This window comes from Taeniopygia guttata, chromosome 4A (assembly GCF_048771995.1).
Source record: "Taeniopygia guttata chromosome 4A, bTaeGut7.mat, whole genome shotgun sequence".
Classification (NCBI taxonomy): domain Eukaryota; kingdom Metazoa; phylum Chordata; class Aves; order Passeriformes; family Estrildidae; genus Taeniopygia; species Taeniopygia guttata.
The window spans coordinates 16,201,465-16,215,572 of NC_133029.1; the positions used below are offsets into that span (position 1 = coordinate 16,201,465).

Here is a 14,108-nt window from a genome sequence, read left to right on the forward strand (position 1 = left end):
AAAAGGATTTGTTAACAACCAAAACTTCAGGGCATGAAATTAAACCAAATACCATTGAGGAAGGCTTCACAGGCAGCTGGCATCTTTATTTCTTCTGTTATTCTCTTATGAAAAACAGATCCTCAGTAGGGATCAGAGACACAGGGCAGAACTGAAATTGTGCTATATCACTTCTCCCTTTTCCCCAGAAGATTCAGTTCAGCAAGTGAGAATAGTTCAGTCAGCACCACTCATTCATCTCTCTGAGGTGTGCCACATCTGCCATGTGCACGTGCTTGCATTTCAAGCCCTGAAAATGAGATCTAAGTAGGGTTCTTTATATTAAAAGAGTCCAATTTAAAAGGGCAAATAAACATTTCAGAAGCTTTGTGTTTGTTGATGTTTCAGTAAAAGCAAAAGCCACCTCTTTCTCAAGATTCCTACTGCTGCCTAAGAATTTTAGGAGGAATTAATGTGCATGCAAACCTATCTTGAATATAGGGTCAGTGACACCTCCAAAAAACTGCATTAGAACAATCAGTAATACAGAGTTCCCTAACAAAGCCCTGAGTGTGAAATTGCAAGCATGTAGCTCTAAAACCATGGGCTAGGAACATTCCTGAGCCTGCAGTCTTACTGGAGTGGTCATCTGGATGCAAGAAAATAAACATCTATTTCTATCACCTGAGCCACAAAGGGGCACATTCAGGCTCACCTGCCTTTTGATTCTCCAAAACAAGAGAGATTTCACATCATTTTCACGCTTCAAAGACAGACAGATTATTGTCCTCTTATCCTCGTATAAAAGGAAGAGTAATTTTATGAGTAAGGGTTCCTAATAAAAACTATCAGAGTTGTAAACACCTTTAATGTACGTTATCATTCTACAGGCAAGTTTTAAAGTAACAGTAGTCCTGAAATTGCAGTTTTAATAGCTGTCATTAAAACACTTAATGGCACGTTTGTGATTATGTTATTATTACTGGGGTGGAATTGCTCTCTAGAACAGCTCTTATACAGTAGTGCACCATCTCCACTGCCTGTACAAACAAACACTTTAGAGTTCCAGTGGTGAGCACCACACTTGTTACTTGTTAGAAAACTAGAAAATTTTCTTCCCCAAAGTACATTTGATTTAACATACATAAAACTTCACTCTAACAACCACTGAGACAACTCCCATGGCCACTGGTTTAGTAGATAAATTACACCTGGCATTTGAACAGGTGAAGAAGAAAAACAACCTTGGAGTTCAGTTTTCCTGGCAATCCATCTCTCTGAATTCTGCCAAGGAACACGGCACTACTGCTGCTGGTGCCACACAGATCTGTTTCTGCAGAAAATGCTGCAAATACGAGACTCCACATGGCTGAGCTTTCTGGATGTCCAGCCTACTGCCTCAGAAGAGTTTTCACTTCCCCACCACCCCAGAGAGTCCAGAGGGAGCCCATGTTCCACCAGCACTTTACACAGGCAGCACACCTAACCCTTACTCCACCCACTGCCGTCCCCCACACAGTCCAAGGCAATGGCAGTTCACTTTTTCCCCTCTTTTTTGTATTCCCTGAAAGCCATGCCCAACCGAAACGTCCATGGAACTGCAGCCTAAGTTACTGCACTGAAGGTTCAGTGGTTCTGTGACTCTGAAGCTGCTGACATGCTGGGCCTGAGCAGGAAAGAGCTGAGCATGGCCACAAGATGATCCTTGGGAAGGCAGACTTGGATTAACACTCCATTAGCTCTCAGAAAACAGAGCTACCCCAAAATTTTGGTAGCCTCAAACTACAAGACAACATGCAAAGGCACGGCTCCTTTTTAATATCTCTACCCTGTTCTGTTACACAAAATAGGAGATACCAGACCCTGGGTGCAGATCATTTGAACATTGCCATTTTAGTTATCTTATTCTCACTTTGGTGTTAAAAATCTGCAGTCCTCCTCAGAAATCTTATCCTGCTATGTAAATCTTTTTAAACAAAATGCCTTATTCAAAGCTTACTATTGTTAGCTGATATCAAATCAGTGTAGCAAATTGCCATCGGAGTATCTTGATCTAATTATGTTCTGAAAAGAATCGAAATAGAACCTAAGAAAATTCAGATAATGGAACAGGCTAAACAAGAAAGGGAAAGGAGGAGCATAAACAAAAGATAAAAGAAGAACAGAGAATAAAGGATAACGCTCTGAGATACAAAAAATATGATTAAGTGATACTGAAATTATGGGTTATGTGCAGAGACAACCCATGAAGCAAGAGGAACACCAGGGATTTAAAATGTTCCCATCATCTACTGCAATATATGAGATTACATCATTCGCAGGGATGTGAAAATGATATGTTTGGGGGAAGTCAAACAACAGGGCTGAGCTGAAATCTCTGAGCAGCCAATGCTCATGGATACCCTGTCAGAGGATGCAGATGGAGCCAATGGAGGCAAAACCTTCCCCTCCTATGGATCTGCCTCTGACAGCCCTGCACAACACTCAGCAATACAAGGGAATTTAACTGGGGGATAGTGCTCACAAACAGATAAATATTCCAAGGATATAGGAAACACATCTTCTTGAATTTGGATGACATTCAGTACTAAAAAGTCTGCAAGCTCTCAAAAATTGTGTTACAATTCCATGTCTTTCAAGATAAAGGGAATAAGAGTCTTTTTCCATTTATTTGTAATATCTATTTTTATAAGGGTACACCAATTACAGATGATCTTAGTTTTTCCATGCACTGTCCCATGCAACTTGCCTCAACATTCTGAGGTTCCCAATGCTTAATGTAGAATTCTCTAAATGAACCAAAATTAATTACAAAGATTTTGCTACACTTCTCAGTAAAAATTCTTTCCCCAAAAAGCCCAGTCCTAAAGAGAAGAGGAATATCTTTCCTGTCTGTAAGTACACACTTAGAATCCTTTAGTGCTGGAATTAGAAGGGATGTGTGAATAAAAGCAGTGTCAAAATACAAAGGCTACTGAATGAAAACCCACACCTCTGTAAAGGGAAACAACTCATTGTAATTTGCACCTCTTTTGCAAGCATAGCCCTTACAAATAGCTCATTGCAAAGAAACCCATCCAAAATAAAAATACTGCAAGTTCACTCCACAAATTGCAGCTACACAAGCTAGAGAGGCAATTCTAAAGTCCTAGGGTGTGGTTTAGTTCTCATGTTAATAACAAGCTGTTAGTAACTGGATATAAAGCCACTTTCAGAATCATTTTTCTCAGAGGGACACGAACATTGACCCAGGGAGCATCCATGTGTCACAGAGCAGCATCAGGGCACTTCTGATTCACAAACTTAACAACCCAGATGTCTCTCCCTGCTGATTTCCCTGGCCTAAGCTGCCAAGGAAAGCAGACTATAGCCAGCAGCCTCAGAGGAAGGAACCAGCCTCCTTTCAGGCAGATAAAAGTTCGCTTGAAACAGAAGCCAACAATTTTCCTGGGCCTAATCAAAGACTTTTTTCACTACTTTTTACAGTCATTTTCTTTGTGCTTCTGGCACCATCTTTGTTAGGAAGATTTATTGTCTGCTTTTTAAAATCTATCAGTTTGCAACGGCCACCAGATGAAGGGATCTCTTAAATCACTCTGTATGGGGAGAGTGTGAACATGTGTCTTACAGTCAGAGCTTTAAATTCTCCCATTCTGGAAAAACACTTACAAACATCAACAATGTGAGGAACATTTCTGAGACATTCATACTCAAGACATGCTGTTTACAAGGTGCTCTATATTCTGAAGTTATTGAATTACAATTATTCAAACTGACTGTATCCGTTAAAGACTAAAAAGGAGATTTTTAAAATTATATGAGAAATTAAGAGAGTTACAGATTTATTTGTTGATTGGTAATAACCTGACAAAATAAAGGTTTCAGGCAAGAAGAATGTTAAACATTACTATTACAGTTACCATTCTAATTTCTTAAAAACGTCAATTTACTTAACTATTTAAGATACAAATCCAAGTAACTGTTGCATCATCTTACAGGACTGGGATCCTGTTGAATATCAGGGCAGGATAATAGGATAGATAAAAGTTCCCTGAAAGAGAAAGCACCAGAACCAGCAGCAAGGTGGGGTTGGTCAGCCCTTCATTTGAATGTAAATGTAATTATGAGGCAGGCAGTTGGGCTGACGTCAGACAAGATCTTGGTAAACCATTACCACCAGCACCTGGTAACACAGTTGATAATAAAAGAGGATGAAGTAGAAGATTCCAAGCAGAGTGGCATTATTAGAGAAAACCAAACTCAAATATTTTTGAGCAGTAAAAGAAGACACTGAGGAACAAGATGTTGTGACGCCGTGTTTACGGTCTAGGACAGCCATGTACGTGAGCTCGCTCTTGGAGAAGGAGCCCAGCATGTACCCAGGATCTGCCAGGGCCAACAACAACCTGCCCGTGCAAAACTTCGTGTCTGCTCCAGCCTACTCCGACTACATGGGATACCACCCTGTGCCAGCCCTGGACACCCACGGGCAGCCGGCGCCAGCCTGGGGCTCCCACTACGGCCCCCAGCGCGAGGACTGGAGCGCCTACGGCCCAGGCCCTTCCAGCGCCGTGCCCGCTGCCCACATCAATGGCTCGTCCCCTGGCCAGGGCTCCTACAGCTCTGCTGATTACAGCACCCTGCACCCCGCTGCTGCTGCGGGGTTACCTCCTGTAGATACAATTAATGCCCAGCAAATCTCTCCCAACAGCCAAAGGCACAGCTCTTATGAGTGGATGAGGAAAACGGTGCAAACCAACACTGCTGGTGAGTGCAAATTCAACTTCCAGCCTCAGAAAGCATCTTCTGCTATCACTGAGCTCAGAAATAATTAACTTTACTTGAAGCACAGAGGTTGGTGGGTCAATTATGACATTTATTTAACCTACTGCTGTTTAATGCAGTTTTAACTAAATTTGTGCTAGTTTCGCTTTCTCCCATAAAGGCTTAAAAGCTGTGGTAGCTGTAGGGGAATGGCTGATGTGGTCAGACACGGCTGGAGCTCAGCTCCAGGAATCCCTGTTGCAACAATCTGTAAAGCATTTTGTGTGATAAACATGATAGGCATAGAGGTGTTATGGAGCAATGCAGCAACATTTAACAGTTACAGACAGAAATACTACATAGTTATTTTGTGCTGCAGGGCAGATATCAATATATAATCAGGTTGATCTTTTTAAACCTTATAGGCTTCTCAATAATTATAAAGAAAACCATGCACTCTGATCTAACTGCAGTGATTATGCAATTTTCTGCAATTTTCCTGTGTTTCATATTTTTCTGCCCAGATTTATTAGGTGAGCACAAATATTCCTAGAGAAGCAATCTGACCCAAACAATCAGCATGGACTATTTTGTTTGCAGATCACATAATTCCTTGGTTAAGCTTCCTTTTCATTTAATTTCACATCAGTTTTACTCTCCTTACATGCCAGAATTTTTCAGCCTCCACAATTACACAATTAAAAATCTCCTTTCTGTAAGTGGCACTCTCTGATGTGCCTGTTCTTGCCACAAGCTGCCTGCCAGATAAATGTTTCCATATATATTCTCAAGGTGGAAACTGGGTGTAGCAAGGTTTGCTAAATCTGTTGTTCAAGTTAAAAGAAATAAGTGTGTGTTAGGGAGCATCAAAGAAATGCTCAAAAGAAAGCAGAGCAATTACAATTGGAGCAATCTTAGAAGACACAGAAAATCTGCACTGCAGCCTCAGAGAAAATCCTTCTTCAAATGGTTGCTACAGAGAAGCAAAATTAGCCTAGAAATTGTTTCTTAATTATAAAGCAGGCACCCATTGTTTTGCGTCTGTTACTAAATATAAAATGCTGGTGAACATTAGGATATCACAATGCTCTCCTGCCACTTGGAGCCTCTACAAGGGCCTTCAAAGCCAGGCAGATTCAGTCTGCTTTCCCCCCTTCTGTATACTCATGTAAATCCCAGTAACTTCATTAACATCACTGGAGATTGCCAGGTGTAGAAGTGATGCAAGACTTGAGTGCAGATCAAATTCAGCTGAGACTACTGCCTGTCAATGAGGCAGCCCTGGCTGTGTCATGTTGGCACAGAATTTTCAACGTGTGGCATTCTTGAAGAATAACATTCTTAAAGTTTAACACACTCAAAAATCTAAATCCTTGCTTTGCACTTATTGAACAGTCTTGGAAGACCCTGAAAAGTTTCTCATGTACTTGTCCAAATTTATAAAATATATTTGCAATTCAGAGACACTGTTTTGGGCCTAAATTAATCTCTAGTCTCAAAAGTGCTTACAGAGGATTTACACACATTCTGAAATACTTTATGAACCATTCGGGACAGGTGGAACAGAACCCATCAACAGCTGCATGTCCTGAGGCTGTGCATTCCTAGAACCCAATCCTTTGAAGTGTTAAAAACAGCCGAGGACTTCACAGAAGTGAGGCAAGGCATTAACCCACCTTAAAAAAAGAGATCGTGAGAGTAAAGCACAAACGTGGTAATTGTGCAAAACAAGAAAAGTACCAGAGAGATTTAGCCTTTCACTGGTATCTTTAAAAAAAAAAAAAAAAAAAAAAAAAAAAAACCACGAAAATTTTAATCCAGATACAGAAAAAAAAATAAATTGTGGTAAATGGAAGAGAATTCAAATAAATGACCAGGCTAAAAGTATGCACTGCTCTGTACCAACTTAACAGTGTTTTCTCTAGAAGAAAACTGACTTGATGCCATTATAACCCCTCTTTGAAACACATTTGCTGTTTTTCCTTATTGCCATAATATTATTTGGGTTATCAAAGTAGCTACTGGTTCCTCTCCTTCAATGTTATCACTGCTTAATAAAGTTCATTGCTTTAAAATCGCGGAATTACAGCCCTAAACTCTACAAATACATTTCTATGCATAAACATGTATGTCCTTAACTCCACCAGTGCGTACACACATCAATGTATGTGAGCAGAATGGAGTAACAGAAACCACAACGTGTCTAATTAGATGAGAGAGCCTCTTGAAATACTGTCCTAAAGACAGTGGGAATTATTTTGAGTGAGGAAATGTCTGTGGGAATTGTTTCCTCTCTGTTTAGACTCTATTAAATACACTACATTCTGATTCAGTATTCTTATTTAGCATTTGATACAAAACAAAATTCAATTGCAGGTGAAGTGAAATGAAAATTTACCTGATAAAGTCAATCTTCAAGATGAAACAAGATCAAAGACAGAAGTACTCTGTCCTTTCAACAGATAAAATGTGATTTGAAATGAAACATTCTCTAACTAAAGGACCATAACCGTATATTCAGAAGCAACCCTGGTTTTACTTCAAACACACAAACATTACACACAAATACACAAGGCAATAAGAATTTTTTTTTTTTAAATAAACATGGAAAGTGGGCTTGGTAAAGAGACCTTCCCAGTCAGGCCCTCCAAGTGAGCAAAAGAACATCTAAAGAATTCCTGACAGTCTGATCCGGGTTTTAATGAAAACCTATTATAAAATCTGCCATCTACTTCAGTTATGCTGGAGCAGAACTTCCAATTATTTTATAAACTTTGTGTAATCAACAGGGCAAGATGTGCATTTTCTGAGAGCAAGAAAACCTTCAAAGTGTAAAACTTACTGAAAAGGTATCTAAAGGGCCTAGAAAAAGATTTTGAAACTTCATCTGGGAGTGACCCTTCTCAGAAAGAGAAGGGACTTTAACAGGACTAAACAAAAGATCAACATGATTTTCATATGTTACAAGCTCAGCCACAGGACTTTTTTTAAACTATAGTCAACACATTTTATGTCTTTGTTTAAACAAGCTGTGATGTACAAGTAATTCAGATTACAGTATAGCAGAAACATGGCCAGAAAGCAAAACAGAATAGCAGGAAAAAAGGCCAGGCCCCTGCTTTAATGCTAATTTATTTTTCTTTGTAAATTAGTTGTGACATGTATTTTCCACTGGCCTACATTGTCTGAGGTTTTGAGGCCTATCTGTCATATTGAGGCAACAGACCCTTTTAACACTTCACTTTGCTTTGATATGCAGTCTTGTCTCTTCCTTCTCCCTCTTTTCTTCAGGAGTTATATTGCCGGAAAGGGTGATGATTTTCACAGCAAATAAAGAGGCCTTCTCCCAGCTTTATTGTCTTCAGAAGAAATACTCTGTGAATTTTATGACCAAGGGGAATGGGGAAAACTACTCCTTTTCTCCACCCCCTCAAATCATGGTTATATTTGCTGATTATAGTGAGGCCGGAATAACCTTGTTGAATTTTAACTTGTTTTCAAAGATTCCCTCTAAGCCCTCAGTTTACAAGGAACCTGAATATCTATACTATTGTTAGCATTAGAACTATCACTGAGGGCAAATATTTCAAAGCCAAAGATTTGTACCATGAAAAAAGTAAACTTAGTTGAATGATTTAGTCCTGCAAATTTAGGCAGGAAAATCTTCCATGCTGGAAGTTGAAGTGGCATAGGATTTGGGAAAAAATCCCTAATTTGCTTATTTCAGTTATGTCTACCTTCAGATAAAAATATCCCAGTCTATCCTTGGTGTCGGTCCAAAATTAAAGAGAACTGAGGAAAAAATATTCCTTCATCTATTTCTGTCCCTTTTTCTTCTGCTAAGATGAAAGCGTCTGACATTTGTTTAGGGCTTGTAAATTCCAAACCAATTGGCTTGTGTTTCTGAATGTGAAAGGGGTTCTTGATAAGATCTCCTTGTCGCTCCTTTGTGTGGCGTGTGCTTCATCTTAACACCTCAATGGATTTTAGGGAACCACTTTAAAGGAGTCTTTGTCCTACAGTTTGTCCCAGAAAACTCACATCAAAAAAAAACTGGGAAGATCAGAAGAAAAAAGGAAAACTATCTAGTTGGCTGTTGAAAGTGCAAAGGAGAACAAATAAGTTGAAAACTGATCTCTCTGGATTATTATTACATGAAGAATTGCTTAAAAATTATATTAAGTGAGAGACGCATTCTAAACATTTAGTAATGCTTCTCATAACAGTATTTATCTGGTATATCTAAGAATATTTCTTTTATACATTAGAAAGAGGATGATCCTGAAATCCTTTTACAAGATTTTATTGCCTCATCTTACAAATTGTCAAGTACCTTCAACTCTAAAGGGAAGCCCAGCACAGAGTACCCTCAGGAATATCCTACAGGCACTCAGCACCTTGCAAGACTGGACCTTTATGAAAATGTACATTAAATTATTATTGAACTTCTAAGTTTATCCTATGGCCACACAAGAAAGGAAAAACATTTCTAGTAGGACATCTCTTTGTGCTACAGAAGCAATTTTTAGAAACTCAGATAAAGAATTAGGCCACAGTACAACTGCACAAATTGTGACTGAGGCTCAGTCTTGAAATCCTGGGTATTTATGTTCTCACAGATACAGAAGTCACTGCAGTGAGCTCTGAAATGAAACTCCTTTGAGATTAATATAGCCAGCACCAATTCTGTACTGCTATGAATTATTTAAGATGCTTCAGGGTGTTTATCACTTAAGAGCTTCACATTTAAATATATGTTTACAGAGAGGGAAAATAAAGAGGGAAGGGCAGTTATGGTAACCAACACTCTGTTACTTCACCCTGCACCTCTATTCCTCCTCTGTACCACAGTAAACAATCCCATACAAGTATTCTGTAGTTTAATTAATGTCTGGGAAATGCCTGAGATGTTTGCAAGCTGCTATGGAAAATCAAATTCAATATATGAATAATCCTTCTTTTCTAACCAGGTAAAACAAGAACAAAAGAAAAGTACCGGGTTGTTTACACAGATCACCAGAGACTGGAATTAGAGAAGGAATTTCACTGCAACAGATACATTACAATCAGGAGGAAGTCAGAACTCGCAGCAAACCTTGGACTCTCGGAAAGACAGGTACAGAGAGCACCCCTCAGGTGTGCCCGCAGTGCCTAGGCACTGCCACTGCCAGGGGACACAGCAGCAGCCACCTCCTGCCTCTCTGCATTTGACACACAGAGAATCCACTACACAACCCCACAGGTATTAACAGGCTAAATTGACAGAACCCTCCAGTTATACGGAACTCAACATTAGGAGTTAACTTATACGTTAAAAATAGTTATTCTTACTTTCTAGCTTGCTAGCCAGCTGGAATTTAAACACTTCAGCTTAACAGGATCTTAGCCATGGTCCCAAGAGTTAGAAAATTCAAAAGTTTATTTCTTCCTGAAACCCCACCAAATAATGGCCAGCAAAAAATCCAAAGCATTTTATATATTTCAGCTGGAAGACAGGAAAGTTAAAACTCAATCCAATTAAATATCTATGGGTTTTTTTGTTACAAATATATTGCCACAATTTCCACAGGCCACATTCTTCCTTTGTCAGATTTCAGCATATTCAGGCAGGTTTTACAACCTTGGATTTTCAAGTCAGGATCTCTTTTTGCCACACATATGTGTAGGCAAGACTATCCATCCAGGGAATGTTCAAACACATACTCGGATCGCTGCTCCCTTGGAGAGTAGCTCTGCCTTCACTCGTGTCTAGCACATTTTTAATCTCTGTCCTGGATAAAGCCAGGCTCCTGAGCAGGGCACAGCTACATTAGCCATGTTCATACAGACACTACAGGAATTCAGGATGAGAATTCCCTAAAACCCCTGTGTTGGAGAGCACTTCTCCCAAGTACAGCTCTGCAGTGTGTGGAAATAATAACTGCTGGATCCAAGCCTCCAAAATTGCAATGGTTCTGCTACAGCTGGAGGAGAAGGGCAGATTTGGTGATACTGAATTAGTCATCTCATTTAAAAACCAGATTATTGCCCTGAGGTAAATATTAAATAGAGATCTTTCTTCTTAGAATTTTACAAGCTTTTGTTCTTTCTAAATATACACATTCAGGTCTCTTAAAATGTTCCTCTTTCAGTGGCTTCCTCTGATTCTGCACTCAGCCTGTGAAAGAGCATAGAATAGAGAGGGACCAATGGAGGCTGGAAGCATAGGAATGTAGATACAATCACTGGTGTTTTAGGCTCAAGCACTGGGATTTTATAAAAATATTTTAGTGCAGTGATGCTCAGTCCCAAATCAAAATAGTACAGAGTGCACTGCACAGACTGTGAGTGCTCCCAGGCAGGAACGACAAAAGCCAAGTTTATCATGGATGGACTAAAGACACAGGATAGAGCTGCACTGGAAAATTTTCAGAGAACTGCAAATATGAGAGATTTGCAACCTCCACCTTAATGCTATGCAAGCTGGCTGATTTAGAACACAGACATGCCTGCAGTCACCAGTGATCCTGCAGAAAATCAGCAGTTTCCTTTTACAGAGCTGCTGCTCCTAATGCCAGCCCATTTTTACCTGGTAAAGTTCCTTCACATATATAATATAGACAAAATACATAATTGATCAGCATTTCCACAGGACAGATAAAGCTAAATGCTTCTTCCTGCCAATACCAGGGAGACAGTAAAAAATAAATATAAACCACTGAGATTTTTAACACAAAGCAAGGGTACAAATTTCTATATTGTATTGTATTCAACACACCTTAAAGGCTGTAACAAATACTGTGAATTAAGAACACAGTTAGCAAGCAGGGAAACACAAAGAGAAGTTCCTCCTCATTCACACTTTCACATAAGGAAAGAAAATCGAGATAAGTCTTTCACCCACACAAGGAACCTGGGAAATTGACTGTCTAAGTAATGCTGATATATCTATTTATACTATAGCCGTACATATGTATCTGTAAAATACATATTTAAATATATATTCCAACAATAAAAACAATCAAAGCCTTTAAATAAATAAGAGTATATGCACACACAAAAATCACTCACAACATAAATGAAGAAAAAGAACCCTCACTACTTGGCTTTGAATTAGTCTGTAATATAGCTAATAAAGAAATCTTCACAATTAATCCACAATTGCAGCTTCCTAAATTATGACAATGGCAAAGTTGAAATTATGAATCCTGTGGCCTGAGTCTCAATGAGTTCAATGATTTCTGTGTTCCTAAATATAACACTGTGTGTTCACTTTACACCAGGCCCAAGGAAAAAAGAAATCAAGAAAGAAAAAAATCAATTTTCCATTTGTTATTATGCCAAAAATTAATACAGAATAATGCAAAATCTTTTCACTGCACAAATTCAGTATTTTGTTTCTGGAGGGTTTCTTGGTTTGGTTTTAGCTTTGGGGCTTTTTGCCCTCATGGATTTTTGTTTGTCTGTTTTGAATTTCTTAAATAGTGTTTTTGAACCTACCTATGTTTCCATTGCTATGATTACTGTAAAAGGTTGAGCAGCACTTTGAATTAATCAGGTATCATTTATAATGCCCCAGGTGAAAATCTGGTTCCAGAATCGCCGAGCAAAAGAGAGAAAAATGATCAAGAAGAAAATCTCGCAGTTTGATGGCAGTGGGGGCTCAGCTCAGAGTGACTCTGGTTCACTCAGTCCAAATGAACTGTCAAATTCTCTGTTCCCACCACCACATGGAATAAATGGATTACAGCCTAATGACATTCATCAAGTCATAGTTTCAGAATGAACAGAAAGGAAAAAACAAAACAGGAAAAAAGAAAAAGCAAGACTGGATTTCTCCACCACTGCCACTCCCCACCTTGGAAACTCAATTTCACAGGGGACCATCTTCATTTATCTGCCTACAGAGTGCTGATTTCTAAGCAGGAAATCTGAGCCTATAACCAAAATATTTTAATTATTGCAAAAATCTCAGGGACTTTGTGCTGCTAAGATTCATCTTTTGGTATCTTTGCTAGCAGGTAATTTGCTTCAGACACTGACACAAAGAATGATACAGCTGAAGATTCAGTACAGGTAGTTCTAGTCTGATCATACATATACACAGAAAACTAAGAGGACTGAATATAAAATAGAGTCCTATTGCAGAAAATATAACAATCTGGGTGTGTTTGGTTTGTTCCATTTATATAATTAGAGGAAACCGTAGATATTAATAAATATTTACAGTTAAATGAACTGAAAAGGATGCTACTTTTTGAAAACAGCAAAACCATTTAAAACACTTTTAAATGCTCAAGAACATAAAAATGTTGCTATACCAATATATTGCATTTAATTAAATAACACAGATCATCTCTGTCCTATGGCATTGTATTCAAGCAATAGTTACATATATAGAATATGCCAAACCTGCCAAGATTTGTTCCTCTGTAAGAAATGCAGCAATTTCCCATGTACCTTAGGAAATGCCAGAAAATTTGGAAGACAAGTATTACCTCAGTTTTCTAGGACTGCATATATTATTGCTCAAAAATCTGAGCACAAATGGAATGGAAACAGAACTGTTACTACAAGCAAATCACCAAAAGGAAATAAAGAATTTGTGTGATGTCTTTAAACATTGGAAGTGAAACAGGAGCAGTCTCAGACCACTGATTTTTTCCCTGACATTTATTTGGGGCTGAAGGCAACAACTCTCCCAAAGTAGCTGAGAAGGTATTTTGAAGCTGTCACCTGCAGCTGAGCAACCACAAAAAAAATGTTCCCTTCATGGTCACTCCTGAAAGAGCACAAATGAAGGATATGATCACAGAGGGGTTTGCTTTAATTACTGCTCCATGTTGGCAGGTGAGAAGGTAGAAATGGTATCTGAAAGACAAGTGATGAGTTTGCAAAAGTAGAAAGAAAACCCAAAGCACTAAAAAAATCCCCAAGCCCTTCAGTAGTACTGTTCTTTGGAATTTCTTAAGATGACCTTTTTGCTAGTATAGAAGTAAACAGCTCTATTGGGAAGATTTAATATTCCTGAAAATGTCAAGGGGAGCAAAGGTAATAAAAAGGGAAAAAAGCAGAACCCAAACAGAAAACAGCATTATGAAAATCATGTATCACTTATTTCAGCAACATCAAACCCTTGCTCTCAGAAACAGCAGAATAAATTCTGCTTTTCTTCATGTCAGTGAGCATCAATAATGCACTGAACACCATGGGCAGAATTGTGGAAGTGCTCATCATCTGGATTCAAAACACTAGATAACAAATTTGAGGATATGCCTCATGATTTCCTGTTTATTTTTAAAATAACTCTGTTAGAGTAACTCCGTGAAAGTAATTTTGTTGAAAGTTACAAGAATAACACTCATCAGAACTAAATTCTGAATTTT

At 38.7% G+C, this 14,108-nt stretch overlaps 1 protein-coding gene across 1 annotated transcript; it reads left to right on the forward strand.

The window, feature by feature from the left end:
- Positions 1-4,169: 4,169 nt before the first annotated feature.
- On the forward strand, positions 4,170-13,343 carry LOC100231355 (homeobox protein CDX-4). Its single transcript, XM_002199202.5, has 3 exons — positions 4,170-4,746; positions 9,714-9,859; positions 12,302-13,343. Exons 1-3 carry the CDS (start codon positions 4,317-4,319, stop codon positions 12,506-12,508), a joined length of 783 nt encoding a protein of 260 aa, XP_002199238.3. The 5' UTR covers positions 4,170-4,316; the 3' UTR covers positions 12,509-13,343.
- Positions 13,344-14,108: the final 765 nt, after the last annotated feature.